This window comes from Sceloporus occidentalis, unplaced genomic scaffold, assembly GCF_023333645.1.
Source record: "Sceloporus occidentalis isolate IW3139 unplaced genomic scaffold, rSceOcc1.0.p SCAF_83, whole genome shotgun sequence".
Lineage (NCBI taxonomy): Eukaryota > Metazoa > Chordata > Lepidosauria > Squamata > Phrynosomatidae > Sceloporus > Sceloporus occidentalis.
The window spans coordinates 4,371,037-4,384,843 of record NW_028317063.1 but is presented as its reverse complement, the minus strand read 5'-3'; the positions used below and the strand labels follow the sequence as shown (position 1 = coordinate 4,384,843).

Sequence of the window (13,807 nt, the reverse complement as noted above, 5' to 3'; positions counted from 1 at the left end):
AGAACGAGTTGATAATCTACAATGACCTTAAGAACATTACCTGTAATATCCAGGCATCACAATATGCACGCCGGCACTCGGTTGGCAAATATTGGAGACTTCTTGTTTATCCATTTTGCGTATTGAATCAGTGAAAGGCCCGGTGGCGTTGATCACGCATTTTGCTCGGACACCAAATTCTTGTCCTGTAAAGTAGCAATGCCGTGAAATCATTTTTTTTCCTCCTGCTTGTGTTCATCCAAATATTTATTATATTTGCAAGCTCACTTGTGTAATAAATGTCATGCATTTTTATCGGACGGGAACAATTTTTTGATGCATAACAATTAATTACCCTTTCCATCCAGTATCAGCATAGCTAATAAATTACTGAAACTTGCAAGAATTTAAATCATCATTTTCATCATCACAGCTTTCAGCCATTTCTTAAAAGTACATAGGGTGGCATAGGGTGGCTGGTCTGGGGAGATGGCAGTCTCACTCATCACTCAATGGGCCAGTTGATCTTCTCAACCAGCTTACTTACACTATCGAATAGTATGCCGAATTGGATAAAACGAGAGGTGGGGTTATCTTGTCTATCCTGTCCCAATGTAAGGTTCTACCTCCCCTAGTTGTGGTTCTGTATGTCTCCCTTCTCACTAATGTGGCCTAGCAAGTGTTCAATTTGTGGCCTACATAAGGCATAACAAAGAGTCAGCGGACACCATCATGTATGAAGCTATTCTCAATGCTTTTAACCATTGAGCCAGATGAGGATTTGAAACCAGTTCTTTTAGATAGAAAAAAAAATGTTCACACCATTCCGCAGATTTTATGGAACATTTTGTTTCAGAGGTGCTTAAAAAGTTTTATTTAGAATAAGTTTTATTAGTAAGAAATAAAGAATGTACAAAGAAAAGAGTATCATCCCTCCTATATAACTGTGTATATATATATATATATATATATATATATATATATATATATACACACATATATACATACACACACACACACACGTCTTCCATCCTGACTTCATATTTTTGCAGACAATTAGCTCATTGTCAATAAAACTAAAAACTCAGATCACCGCTTGCTTTTTTTTTTTTTGCACAAATAAATAGAGGATGCCTTTACAAAGGGCTGATGAGATGTCTTCACCTGTAAGGATCCTAGAGGTCATCTAAAGCGCCAAAAGAATTACTAGTTATAAAAAAAAAAATTAGAACTAGGAACATACGACAGGCTACAAGTCGCATACCTGTTAGAACGTCCCTGCACCGTGCGCCACAGACGCGTTCCTGGCCGCTTTCCGAATCCGTCTTCTTCAGCAAGCGCACCACTTCAGTATAATTGGCTGTGGCAGCGCCGTACCTGGCAGCAGTGAGTGCGATGGCAAGGTTCATTCGTGCATCATTGTGTTGTCCTGCAGCAGAGGACAGAATCACAGGAAGGACATGAGTCACCTCAAGCCACTGACTTGTGGTATGGAAGTGTGTCACAAGCGATCAGTCTCATCTCTCCCTGTCACACTGAATATACATGATGACTGGCTAGATCTTACAAGAATTATTTAAAGATACATTGTCTCTTCCAGATCAGAGATTTAACCTGCTACACATCAACGCTGACAAATGTATCTTCACCATATTGGCCTATTTAAGAAGACAGGCTTGGTTTCATAATAAATACATAGCAACATTGGGGGGGAAAAAAGCATAGCTTTTTGTTGACCAATTGATCAGTGGTAGAGCCACACACATATTTAAAAGCAAATTAATAAACGCACAATATAAATCACTTTAATAAATGTAAAGCTCCAGTTAAAGATGCAACAATAACAACTCTTGATGGCACGTACAGTAAAGTCGGTAATAATTATTCATTTGTTTTAGCATTTGTAACTTATATAAAGGAGATAGGTGCACGCAAGCTTTTACTTTCAAAGGCAGTGTTTACATCAAACATTTATCACCCTGCATCTAAACCGTGTTTATAAAGTACAATGAATGTAAAGTGTGATTAATCTTTTTAAACACAAGATTCACGAGAGATTTTCCCCATTTATTATTTCCTGTTAAGACCTGGCTTAGAGAAATTACTCCGCGATTCTGAGACCGGCGCTCTATGTGCCTGGAATAATTAATCTCTGATTACTTGAATGGTGGTCTTAACCCTTTCGGTACCCAGTACTGCGGTGGGCATAAATGTTCGTGGTTCTAGCACCAGATCTTATCACAGATTGCGCAGATAAAAAGCTAGAACAGATGTTGGTGCAGGATTTATGCGCCCGGCACATAAAATGCTTGTTACAAATTGATTATGTAAAACACCTAACTTAAGATGTGTCTGCCCTGCTGTAAACCGGTAGAGATGTAATCTGTCTATGGCAAAAGGGCACAGAACGGATCAATGTTTTAGTGGGTCAGACGTCCACTCCCTTAACTGCCCTGTCGTGGCGAGGCTAAATCAATAACGAGAACTGATTTCTCTCTATTTACCAGGATTATGTAATTTTTCTTTACACTTATGAAAAACTGGAAAACTAATTCAAACAGTATTTGAGATGTGTGAATTATTCATGTCACAAAGGCCTTTGCATGGGTTTATGGCAATTTGGAGTACAGCACCCATTACATCTAGCTAGCCAGAGGCCGGTAATACAGCGGGTCGAAATGAATCAAGCTTGATTTACAAAGTATTGGGTTAAATGGTTTTTGGGCTTATGGGGTGTTGAATCTTGTCTCCAAAACAAAACAAAATGATTCAAATTAATGTGCGACTCCACATCACTATCTCTATGGGAAAAACTAATGAGTGCAGCTTCTGGTTATTAAATTGGCATCAATTTCTAAATCCATCCCTGATTTGATGTGTTTAACCCTATGAGTATCAGACTGCAGTGCATTGCATTGGTTTGTTGTGTTCTATTCATTGAGTCCTATTCTAACTGAGAAGGCTCAACCCGAGTTCCCAAAAAAGAACAGGCAGTTTATATGAATCTTGTTCACCCATGAATTGAATGGCATAAAATGTTGGGGATTTATTCAGAAAACCATTTCATCTCACCAACTTTACCATCACCATGCAGGGCGAGCAGATGGGATCCAAGACCCAATTTCATATAAATATATTAGCGTTATTGTTGGCTGGGTGACAGCTTCCCATGCCCTTGGGGGAACATATGTGTTAATATCACTGTACAAAGGTACATTAGGTCAATTTCTCTGTGCCTGAATCACTGATTCATTTGTGAACTGGAGTAAAGGTAGCTTAACTATACCTGAAGAAGGGACCCAAGAGTACCGAAAGCTTGCATTAAACTATACTCCCAGTATTATTTTTATTCCATATTTGTGACTTTATTAGAAAAGTTATTTAATCACTCTGTTCTACTGTCTAACATGGACCCAGCCTTTCTTTCTGGAACTAGTCTGTCAAACTATTATCCCCATCTCATGGGTGAGGGACAAAGGCAGAATAGGGTGGCCCTGCCCCCTACTGCACATGCCCATGATGAATAAGCTCATGTGTTCGACAGAGAAAAAGAGAAAAAGAGAAAGAGAGAGATAGTGTGTGTGTTGGGTGTCTACACAAAAGTTACTAGTCCCTCACCATGTTGTTCCAGCGGCAGATTCATGTCCAGAGGGCATCCAAGTATTACTAATACAGGGGATCCCAACAAAAAAATTTAAAAAGATGTGCCTGGCTTAGCCAGCACACAATCGAACGAGACTGCTCCTCCACCTCCCGTAAATCTTCTGGATAAAGTATGAACATGTTAAATAAACTCATAAGGATGGTTCCCACAGCACCATGTATCAAAGTTTTAGTCACATTAAAATTATGCTGCATTATTAATTTATATTTTGCATCCACTTGGGCTAAATCATGCAACACTGCAACATTTCTTTGGGAGTTAGCAATGCACGGGACCTACGACACCTGCTTTCTAAAAAACACCTGAATCTCATTTTACAGTTCTACTGTTTTTTAGGTCTTTTACATAAAATTCACCAAGTTGGCCAAAGTGCAACCATAACCCAAGGAATCCCTACAGAGGCAGCCTTTTTGTTAACCAAACCTGTTTGTATTAATGGACTCTGAAAACAATTAAAAGAATGGCATTTTTAAATAATAGCACTTAGTAAAGAAAATAGGTTTTAAAAAAAATTAACACTTATTTGACATCGGTATAGGCAGTGCATACATTTATACAGGATATCAAAAGGTTTTTTTAAAATATAGTCCCATTAGGTAGTTTGCCTTCATAAATGAGAGCACATTCACTAATTAGATCATGGCATGATTACAAGACTGTTACAAACTTATCACGTGCAAGTGTATTTGGAGTGGGGGGGACACAATTATACCAAACCTTGGCAAAGGATTCATTTCCCCTACCCAAGCCTTGTGTTAATATGACATCTGCTACATGAAAAATTAAAGGTACACTTAAGGGTTTTAACATATGTTTATAACAAAATCATTCTTGTGCGCTCACAGCAGGTCTGTGGCACCCCATTCTTGCAAAAAGCTTGCAGATGATAATCGAATCTCCTGCCGTACCTGTAACAATTTAATTGTGTAAGTCAGCCCAGTCAGGCATCCCTGGCTTATGACTTGGAGACATGAAATTCATTGTCATTATTGTTCCTGTCATTTTGTATCATTATGTCTTGCTGCAGAATTTTCTTCACTCCACTGCTTTTTTTACCTCCAGGATTCAGAGATTATGGCAGAGGATGTGGGGTGAGAGCAGGACTATGAACTACAATTACCCCAAGGGAACCACATATTAAACTGTTTTTTCCCCTCCGACTTTACTCGATTTGACTGTTTGTCCACCACCAGGGCAATGACAAAACAATTTATTTTTATGGAATCATCTGTTTGTTTAGATCTTTGACCATTTGCAGCCGGAGTCTAAGGGCTGCAAAATGCTCACTGAAATGGGTTAAACACTCGTGATTTTAAAATTCCACCGTGTCCTCTCACCATCTCGCAATTCTTTCTCATTTGCCATGACCATATCTAATGCATTTCTCCAATAGGATCCTTTTTTTGTTTCTTTTCAGAAAATAAATATCACGACAGTCATTTCAATTTGTACCCACCTCTTGGGATTGCTTAGAATTTTGATCTGGAATACATGAATTGAACAATAAATTATATATATATATATATATATATTCTAGTGGCTACGAATATTTTATTGCGGAATCTCAGACATGATTCTCCACTTATTCGTGATAGACATTGTAGACATGAGTCCAAATGATGTGTTTAATGAAAGTTGTGTTCCTTGAAATGCAGCAGCACAAGTTGCTAATGCTAACTGTCCCCATCTCTGTTTCTGTATTGTAATGAGAATCTCCATCTCAGTTCCAGTATAAAAAGTTGCTGACCCTCACTCGCATACATAATCACCCATCCAGTTCACCCATTTCCCTGCTACATCAATATTTGGTCCTAGTTTTATGTCCAAGATAACACAAAGGCATACATGAATAAATTTTTGTTCTATATTGACCTCTAGCCTTTCTGATGGAAGGCTGTTCCACCAATGAAACAAATAAAGTTACATCTCTGCCTGGGAACTCCCGGGGTCTACCTGGAGTCTCCAGGCAATGTCTTGTTTTGCCAGGTCTCTGGGTGACTTTTTTCTTCCTCTGGGCAGGGGGTGGCATTTGGCCACACCTACTGTCCGCCCACTTTCCCCCTGCTCCCCACCCAGTTCCTGTAGACTAAAGGCTGTCTGTGCATAGCACCACCCACACAACAATAACCTCCCCCTCTTCACAAAGCCACTCCATAAAGATAAGGAGAGCTCTGTGTAAGCTACCTTGGGAAGTTCCCATGTGTAAATTGCAATATTTTGCGCTAATCAAATATTTTGACTATTTTGCACATACTGGTATGAGTTTTAAGGTTAAAAAACTACTAATATACATTAACAGATATATCAGAGTGATGGGAGTTATAAAGGGCCCCTGTACGCCATGAAGATATTCCATAAAAAAAAATCTGCCGTTTTCAGCTACAGTAGTCATTTACAACATTAACTCCATCTGTGCTGGATTTCTGATCCTTCTCATGTTATTTTAATGGACTAATTTGCTTTTCATTAAAAAGTGAACCCAAACTTTAAAATGCTGGTGTATATGATTTCTTGTGATTATTGTTGCAAATACTTTGTGTCCTGACCCATGGTACAGCTACTATGTGGAGTACATCGGTAAGGCGGTGCTTTTAGTAGCTGCTCATTTTTCAAAAGGTTAATGGTACCTGATAAGAAACAATGTATATTAGCCATGCTCGACTGATTAAAAATGATATTGTTTCAAGAACCTGGTACTAGTTGGTACTTGCTTGATAACAGAACTCCTGCTCCCACTGCCTTTATTCCTCTAATGTTATTCATATGTATACGTAAAGGTTGCAACTGCACCATGAAGGCGGCTGGTAACATGACACCTTCCCCATTTTCATAAATTATTTGACAAGGAATCTATTTTTCTCCTTCAAGGAACTTAAACGGCCCCACCCCTACCGTGAAGAACACCTTTGCCGTCATTACTCAGCAGCTGACTCCAATAGATTTCCGATGGTGCGACATTTGCCCCGTGGTGCCCACATGCTGTTGTGATGTCATACGCCTATGTGCTTCTCCCCACCCTACACAGATTCCTTCCAAATGGTTTAAAAATTATCAAGAATGTTAACCTGTTAATCACACGCTAGCGGTTCCTACTAATGTATCATATATAGGTGTGTAGTAGGTATATGATCAAACTAAAATATCCAGATTTTATTTTTTTTTTTAACACAAACTTGTGAAATACTTGTTCACCTGAGGACTTACTAAAGGCTCTTAAATGATTAAAGTATTTGAAGGGAAGCGTTATTTAGTTAGGTCTATAATAAACGTAAACATAATGTAGAAACAACAAATCTGACAATAACATAGTAAACAAGAATATAAACGGCAGGGTACACATTTCCTTTTTGCTCAAACTAAAGCCTAACATCACCTATTCATGATAAATAGAGGGGGCTTAAGGTAAGAGGAAAGTTCTTTTTAGCTTTATGTATTAGAATGATGGCACAGTTACTACCAGCAAAGTTTTTAGATGTATTATATAATATTATGTAATAAACATTATATAATGTTTCGGTGTATTGCATTTCATCAAGTGCATGTGCTAGACAGCAAGGAAGGAATACATTTCTAAGAGTAGTAAAAAGACCTAGGCTAACTAGGACGCAGACCCTCTGCCACAAAGCCAGAGACTGGTCATCCTATTGGGCAATTAGGCTCCCCGAGACGCTGTTGCACAATGGGTAAATTACAAGGGGGATCTCTAATCCCAGCCAATTTACACTAAGGAGGTCTGAGTTTAGCCTACCTAAATAGCAGCTTCCACATGAGTATGTACATCTTTCCGAGGCAGAACACTGGGATATGATGTCATACCAGGTGCTCGTTAGACATAATGCAATCGCAAGGACAGTGCCCACATGAAATCCATCATACCCATAATTATATTCGGTTTGTACGTGGCAGTGATTAGGTCCAGCTCTACACGTATTATGTATGAAAGAGCAACACAACTATCCTCCTGCCTTCAGACATTGAGTAGAGTCAACTACCATATCCAAAGCACTCATCATCCCTGTAAATCGTAGCATGACACCCTAGAGAGACATTTCTTCCTTCCACTATTACAACTGAGATATGCAGAACACTTGTAACATTTTTTAAATAACGATCTTAAATATATGTATTTTCACTGAAAAAAAGTAAGAACAGGAGTGATAACAGATGGGAACATTGGAAAAGTATTTTTTTTTTTTTTTAATTAGTAAATGATTTATTAGGTTAGAGGACCAATCTGCGCTTCATTGCACAGCACAGAGCTGAATGAATCTGATGGAATATTGACTGGTGGAAATCTAAAAATATTTTTCTTTATTTTCAGAAAAATTCACTTTTTTTTTTTCTTAATCACGCACAAAATAGAAAACAACTGAAACAATAGATAATACTTAGTATCGAAATCTCGGCTATAATGTGCATTAAAACAAAAATTCCAGTTGTGTTAATTTTCTACAGATATATAATATGAAATCTCTTATTGTCCTTGAAAAGGGCGGACAAATCTGAGTATTATACTTGAGATATAATAATAATTTAATTGTGAAATTGTTCCATTCCCATGCTGAGCAGATATATAGAAAATTGGCCATCCACAATAAATTTTAAAGAGAATATACATTTCTAAGCATTAGGTCTGCAACATCTCGGGATCAAAACATAGAATATTTCACCATTTGCATGCATTACGTAAAATGTCATATATAATATATATATATATATATATATATATATATATATATATATATATATATATATGTTGCTTGGGACGTAAATGCGTCACCATTAAATTCAATAGTTAGTCTTCCTTCCTGCCAGAAACATGTTTTTACACCATAACATATTTTTACCGATAAGCACAAAACTGTATTATACTTTGGGGTCAATTTATCAAAAGCTTCTTATTCTTATTTATCTCACTTTAGAGTAAAATGACTTCTTCATATGCTATTCAGTGGGCTTTCCTCATAAAACATTGATAAATTTCAGACATTTTGATGAATTAACCTTAAAGGATAACAAAGAATGATGTCTTAATTCTCTCATATAAGATAAACCCCTTATGATGAATAGACCCTGTTACATAGCAAAAATCAAGGTAGAATATTACACATACATCCGATATGGCATACAGCAGACTTCCCATATGTTTCAGGTCATAAAGTCCTATGCAACGTATTCGTGAATAAACATTTTGACAAGATGTGATGAGTGTACATCGTATATTTTATACTATAGACACATATACACATACTTAGTGAAACAAACATACATATTTAAAGGCTGAAGCTAGTCTGAAGAAGATAAACATTCTCATTCTTTTTTTCTTTTTACATAATTTGATATCAAAAGCTATGACTATGGAAATCTAGGCAAGAATATTGGTATATAATAGTATATTGAGCAACTGTATTTTTATGACTTCTAAATAAAATTTCAGAAATACCAAAAATATATAAATATATATTATATTAAATAATATAAAAAGTTGTGTATTTTATTTCCTTTAAACCAGCACATTTTGCATTCTGTGTTAGAATAAACATTTCAGTAGATTTCGCACAACTACTGCTGAAAGCAGTGTATAGGTTTTTGGTTTTTTTTAATCAAAACATATTCTAATTTATTGAAATCTTTACCATGCCTCCTTCTTAGATATCCTAGAGCTACATAAACCAAAGTGACAGATCACTGCTCAGATAGCAGCCACGTTCCGCCCCCCAAATGTTGCCTTTTTGCTGTTCTTGAGTATCCGAATTTCAGTCAATGCTAAATCAGGTCTGACATGTACCCCTAAGAAACAAACTTGTAACTTGTGCCTTCAAAACAAGCCTTAAATAAATAGGACACATTGTGTGCACCCAGGCTAACATTCAACATATGCTTTAGATTCCAGATGCTACGACGGAGCGAGGATAGCCCCTGGACTAGTCTGGGAATTGGTAGCGCTGGTACTTACACCATTCATGCTGCGCTGTGTTCTCTGGCTATATAAAGACTATGCTCATTTCACAATGCTAGGGTATAATTATCAACCTTGGATTTTAATTGCATTATTAGTTCATGTTAGCCCTAAAAGAGAAATGACTCTCTCTAATGCTCACATATACTTGAGTGTGGATGATATAAAAACCGACGTGTTCATATCTGTGTTTGTATACCAGGACCGTCCACATATGTTCACCACTATAAAAGTGTGTGTGTGCATATATTCCTATAAATGTGTTTGAAATGAACTAAATGCAGCATTTAGAACATCGTTTCTAGTATTGCTGAATATCCAAAAATTTCCTTTACAGGGACAGTTTAATATGCATTATTCTTTGGTGAGGAAAAGTACTTTATGAGAAGTTTAACATCTTATTAAAAAAAATAAAAATAACCTTAGCAGTCAATGAGTGGCATGCACTCGCTCCCACTGAAATCCATAAGAGCACTTTCCGCTTACGTGCACCGGTGTTCTTGTCAGACATTCGAAGAGCCAGTGTTGGAGCTGACTGGCGGTAAGAACATCACGTGCCATGAGATTTGTGTAGCCAAACACATCTCCTGCACGGAAATGACTGGGTGGGCAATGCATATGGGGGGGGATCTTCAGGTGTTCTGGGAACAGAGTTGCAAGCAGGGTGACCAAGTAGTAGTAGCGGTAGCAAGATGCTTTAAAGCTGAAAAGCTCCTTGCACAAGGTAAGAGGGAGAGGGTGCTGGAGAGCTGTACTGTAGATAGGAGAGGGGGAGGGGAAGAGAAGGCAAGGAGAATAGTAAAAGAGGTTAGAGGTAGAGAAAATTTAGAGAAAGGTTAGAGAGGGAGTGGAAGGGGGGAGGAGAAGGTGAGAGTGAGGGTGAGTATGCATATGTAAGTATCAGTGTATAATGTTAGAGTGAGTGTATGGTGAAAGCATGCAGTGTGAGCGGATGCTGTTAAGTGTGTGTCAGAGTATGATGAGGAGGTAAGCCTAGGGTTTGTGGCCCCTGGGATAGGGAGAGGAGAGAAGTGGTAGTATGTGTGTATGTTATTTACAGGGGATACCTAAGAAATACTGCACCCAGGCGCCACTAACCTAGACTCACCCAGGTGAGATCATGTAAAGTTAAAAGACACTATTATATGCATTAAAGTGCACATGATGGCTGGAGTGTCCCTTTAAACAGGGTGCTTACTTCTGAATACAGGTAACATTTTAGTCGATATGACGAGCAAAAGAGATACCGATGTCTAACCTCATATTAGCGTATTTATAGGAATTTATCTAGGATTAAACTGATACTTATGATAAACGCATACAGTGCATGTTTGCGTGTCCTGCTGCCCTTATGGAATTCACCAAAGCCTGGATTTTATTCTTCATTTAGCAAATTGGTCCTCCTGACTGATTAGTTTTGGGACCAGGTTATGAGTTGACTTGGTTTAATGATTAATTGACTGATTTTTAGAAAACGCTATGTTCTGCAACACCAAAATTGCAAATGACACTATGGACACTCACAGTATAATTAACCAAAATTATCTACCCAAGTTTTTACCTTAGAAAAAAAAAAATTTATTTAGGGTAATAGCTATATATTAGATAATACAAGTATTATCTGAATATAAAAATAAAAATTCTTATTGCTAAAGGATTTCTAGCTAAAATCTTGTTAGCATCATTACACATAAAAAAAACTTCCAATACACCTATTCTTTTTACAGAACCTCAAGCAATTAAGAGAAATTTGACAGAACCTACATGCGTATAAGCGTTCCTCTATCCAGTTCGTATTTGAATTTTAAGGAGGTGACACTGACATGCAATTACTTTTGTTTTGAACATTGTTCTTACATGCAGCTTGCAAGAGATATGGCAAGTGTAAACACTGATGAATGTAAATGCATATTATATATATTTATTCAATGCACTCAAGCATTTAAACTGAGTTACGGTTTATTTATCGTGAAATATATATGAGAGACAAGCTCAACTGAGAATAGAGGACTTTTAAAAGCTGGTGTTAAGGTAAGCCCCCAGTCAGTAATGCCCCTAAGTGGGCAAATTTTGAATGGTCACCTGTTCTCATACTCATACTCCGAGTTTTTAATGATGCTAGGGGAAGCATGTGAGATATATAGACGAATATATTTTGGTAATGTAGCATCCTCTTAAGTTAAGTTAGCAATAAAGATGACATTTATTTTAAAATGGCATAACACAGATACGCAGTGTAAATGAAAGCAAATTTATTTTTGGGTTATTGTCCTGTTCTCTCGCTAGGTGGTGCTATAGTGATAGGGCAACATCACTCAAGGTCTACAGGATCGTGGATAACAATATAAAAGATATTGCAAAAAACTACAATTCTTCATCTCAAGGCTAACCTTCAACTAAAATATGCATCTGTTTTTATGTACATTAAGTGAGACTGGACCTAAAAATACTACGAAGGAAAAAGTACTACTACATTGGGAAAAAGTAAATTAACACTAGTTAATGGTGTTGGAAATAACACCATCATTTCCACACCTTCAAAAACGTGTCGACTTAGTGGGAGTTTAGGCACAGTAAAGATTCCATTCCAAAGCACCAGGTTCTACTGTTATGTCCCTTCGAGACTCTGGTCAACACGCACATTACCTAACCTAATGTACAGCATGTATTCAGTTTTTTTAATCATAGCAATATGTGAGAGCAAGGTACCTTAGTATCACGAATTAGAACAGCGGAGAAGCACACATTGGTCTTTATCCAGTATACTTATGGCTGTAACTACCATGGGACAAGAGTGGCAATGTCTATGTGCCCTTTTCCACTTCCAGGAGCAAGTGTGACATTAGTATGAAGAAGGACCTTGTTGGCGCTTGTTGGTAGCTATTTGGTATATGAGTTGACATGACATAGTACAAAAGTAAAGTAGGTAAGTAGATAATGCTGGAGCTTCTTATAAAAGTGTTCTTTGATCGTAAATTATCAAAGACTTCAGTTGGCTTTACCTGAAGTATTGCAGACATTTCATGTCCAAGAAAATGTGCAAATGGTACCTACGTAGGTTACTATGTGTTGTGAAAATTACATAGAAAAGCATCTATAACCCTAGACAGCCACATATTTAAGGGGGTTTCTTTTCATATTTCATCGTGACGTGTTCCCTGTACAGAACCCTTCTTCCTGCATTTGTGTGCTAATCTCAAACTCTCAGGATACAATGGCTTGTTATTCTTATTTTCTCAGTACAGATTTTCTTCCGTAACGTCTGCTCCTTGACCGATCCCAGAGAAAGGCTAGTGAGGGAGGGGTTAGATAAACTTATTTATGAAACATTGAACAATTTTCATGGTAAAATGAAGGATCTATCCATCTGTTCTAAGGAGATTTTAATGTGGTCATCGGTTATCTTCAAGGATACTGCTTTAAGAGCATGAGAAACAGTGGATCATAGCTTTAAGCACAACAGAAAAAAGAGGTCCGTTTCACGTACGATATAGCCAAGTGAATCGAACGTAGTCAAATCCTGAAAATATATTACACACAGAAAGCATGGTACCCTAAGCTGATTTCACATAATAAGGAAGTGCAATTATTGTGTTACAACAAGGGGGGTTGGAACATTCAGCCTTGGGTGGCAATTCCAGCCATAAAACACACTCAGTGTGTACCATCCAGTATTACCCAAAAGACATACAAGTCAAAATTGTAAATATCTGGCTGTAGCAGAAGGCATTTTGTTCCCAGAAGGGCTGGAAAACCATAATAAAATGAGTGTTTGAAGGCAACAGTGAAGCATGGTGGATGTTCCTTGCAAGTTTGGGGATGCATTTCTGCAAACGGAGTTGAGAATTTTATAAGAATTAATGATCTGTTCAATGATGAGATGTACAGGCAGATACTTCTACATCATGCAATACCATAGGGAGGCATCTGATCGGCCCCAGGTTTATTCTGCTGCATAATGACCTCAAACATACAGCCTAAGTAATTAAGAAGGATCTTCAGCGTAAAGAAGAACAAAAAGAGTCCTGGGAATGATGGTAAGACCCTCACAGAGCCGTGATCGCAACATTATCGAGTCAGTCCGGGACTACATGAAGGCAAAAAAGCAACTGAGGCTGCCTACATCTGCAGAAGAACTGTTTAGTGTCCGATATGTTTAGAACAACCTACCTGCCTAGTTCCTTAAAAAACTGTGCACCAGTGTA

General features: G+C 37.6%; 1 protein-coding gene across 3 annotated transcripts in view; it reads right to left on the bottom strand.

Moving 5' to 3' along the window:
• LOC149285206 (glycerol-3-phosphate dehydrogenase, mitochondrial) overlaps positions 1 to 13,807 on the bottom strand; it is a 44,266-nt gene that overhangs the window by 18,727 nt on the left and 11,732 nt on the right. For all 3 annotated transcript variants that reach the window (XM_089495741.1, XM_089495740.1, XM_089495742.1), the window contains 2 exons: positions 1,244 to 1,408; positions 41 to 185 (listed from right to left, as the gene is read on the bottom strand). In XM_089495741.1, the coding sequence (XP_089351867.1) occupies positions 41 to 185; positions 1,244 to 1,408 (310 nt within the window). The remainder of the gene's footprint in view (positions 1 to 40; positions 186 to 1,243; positions 1,409 to 13,807) is intronic.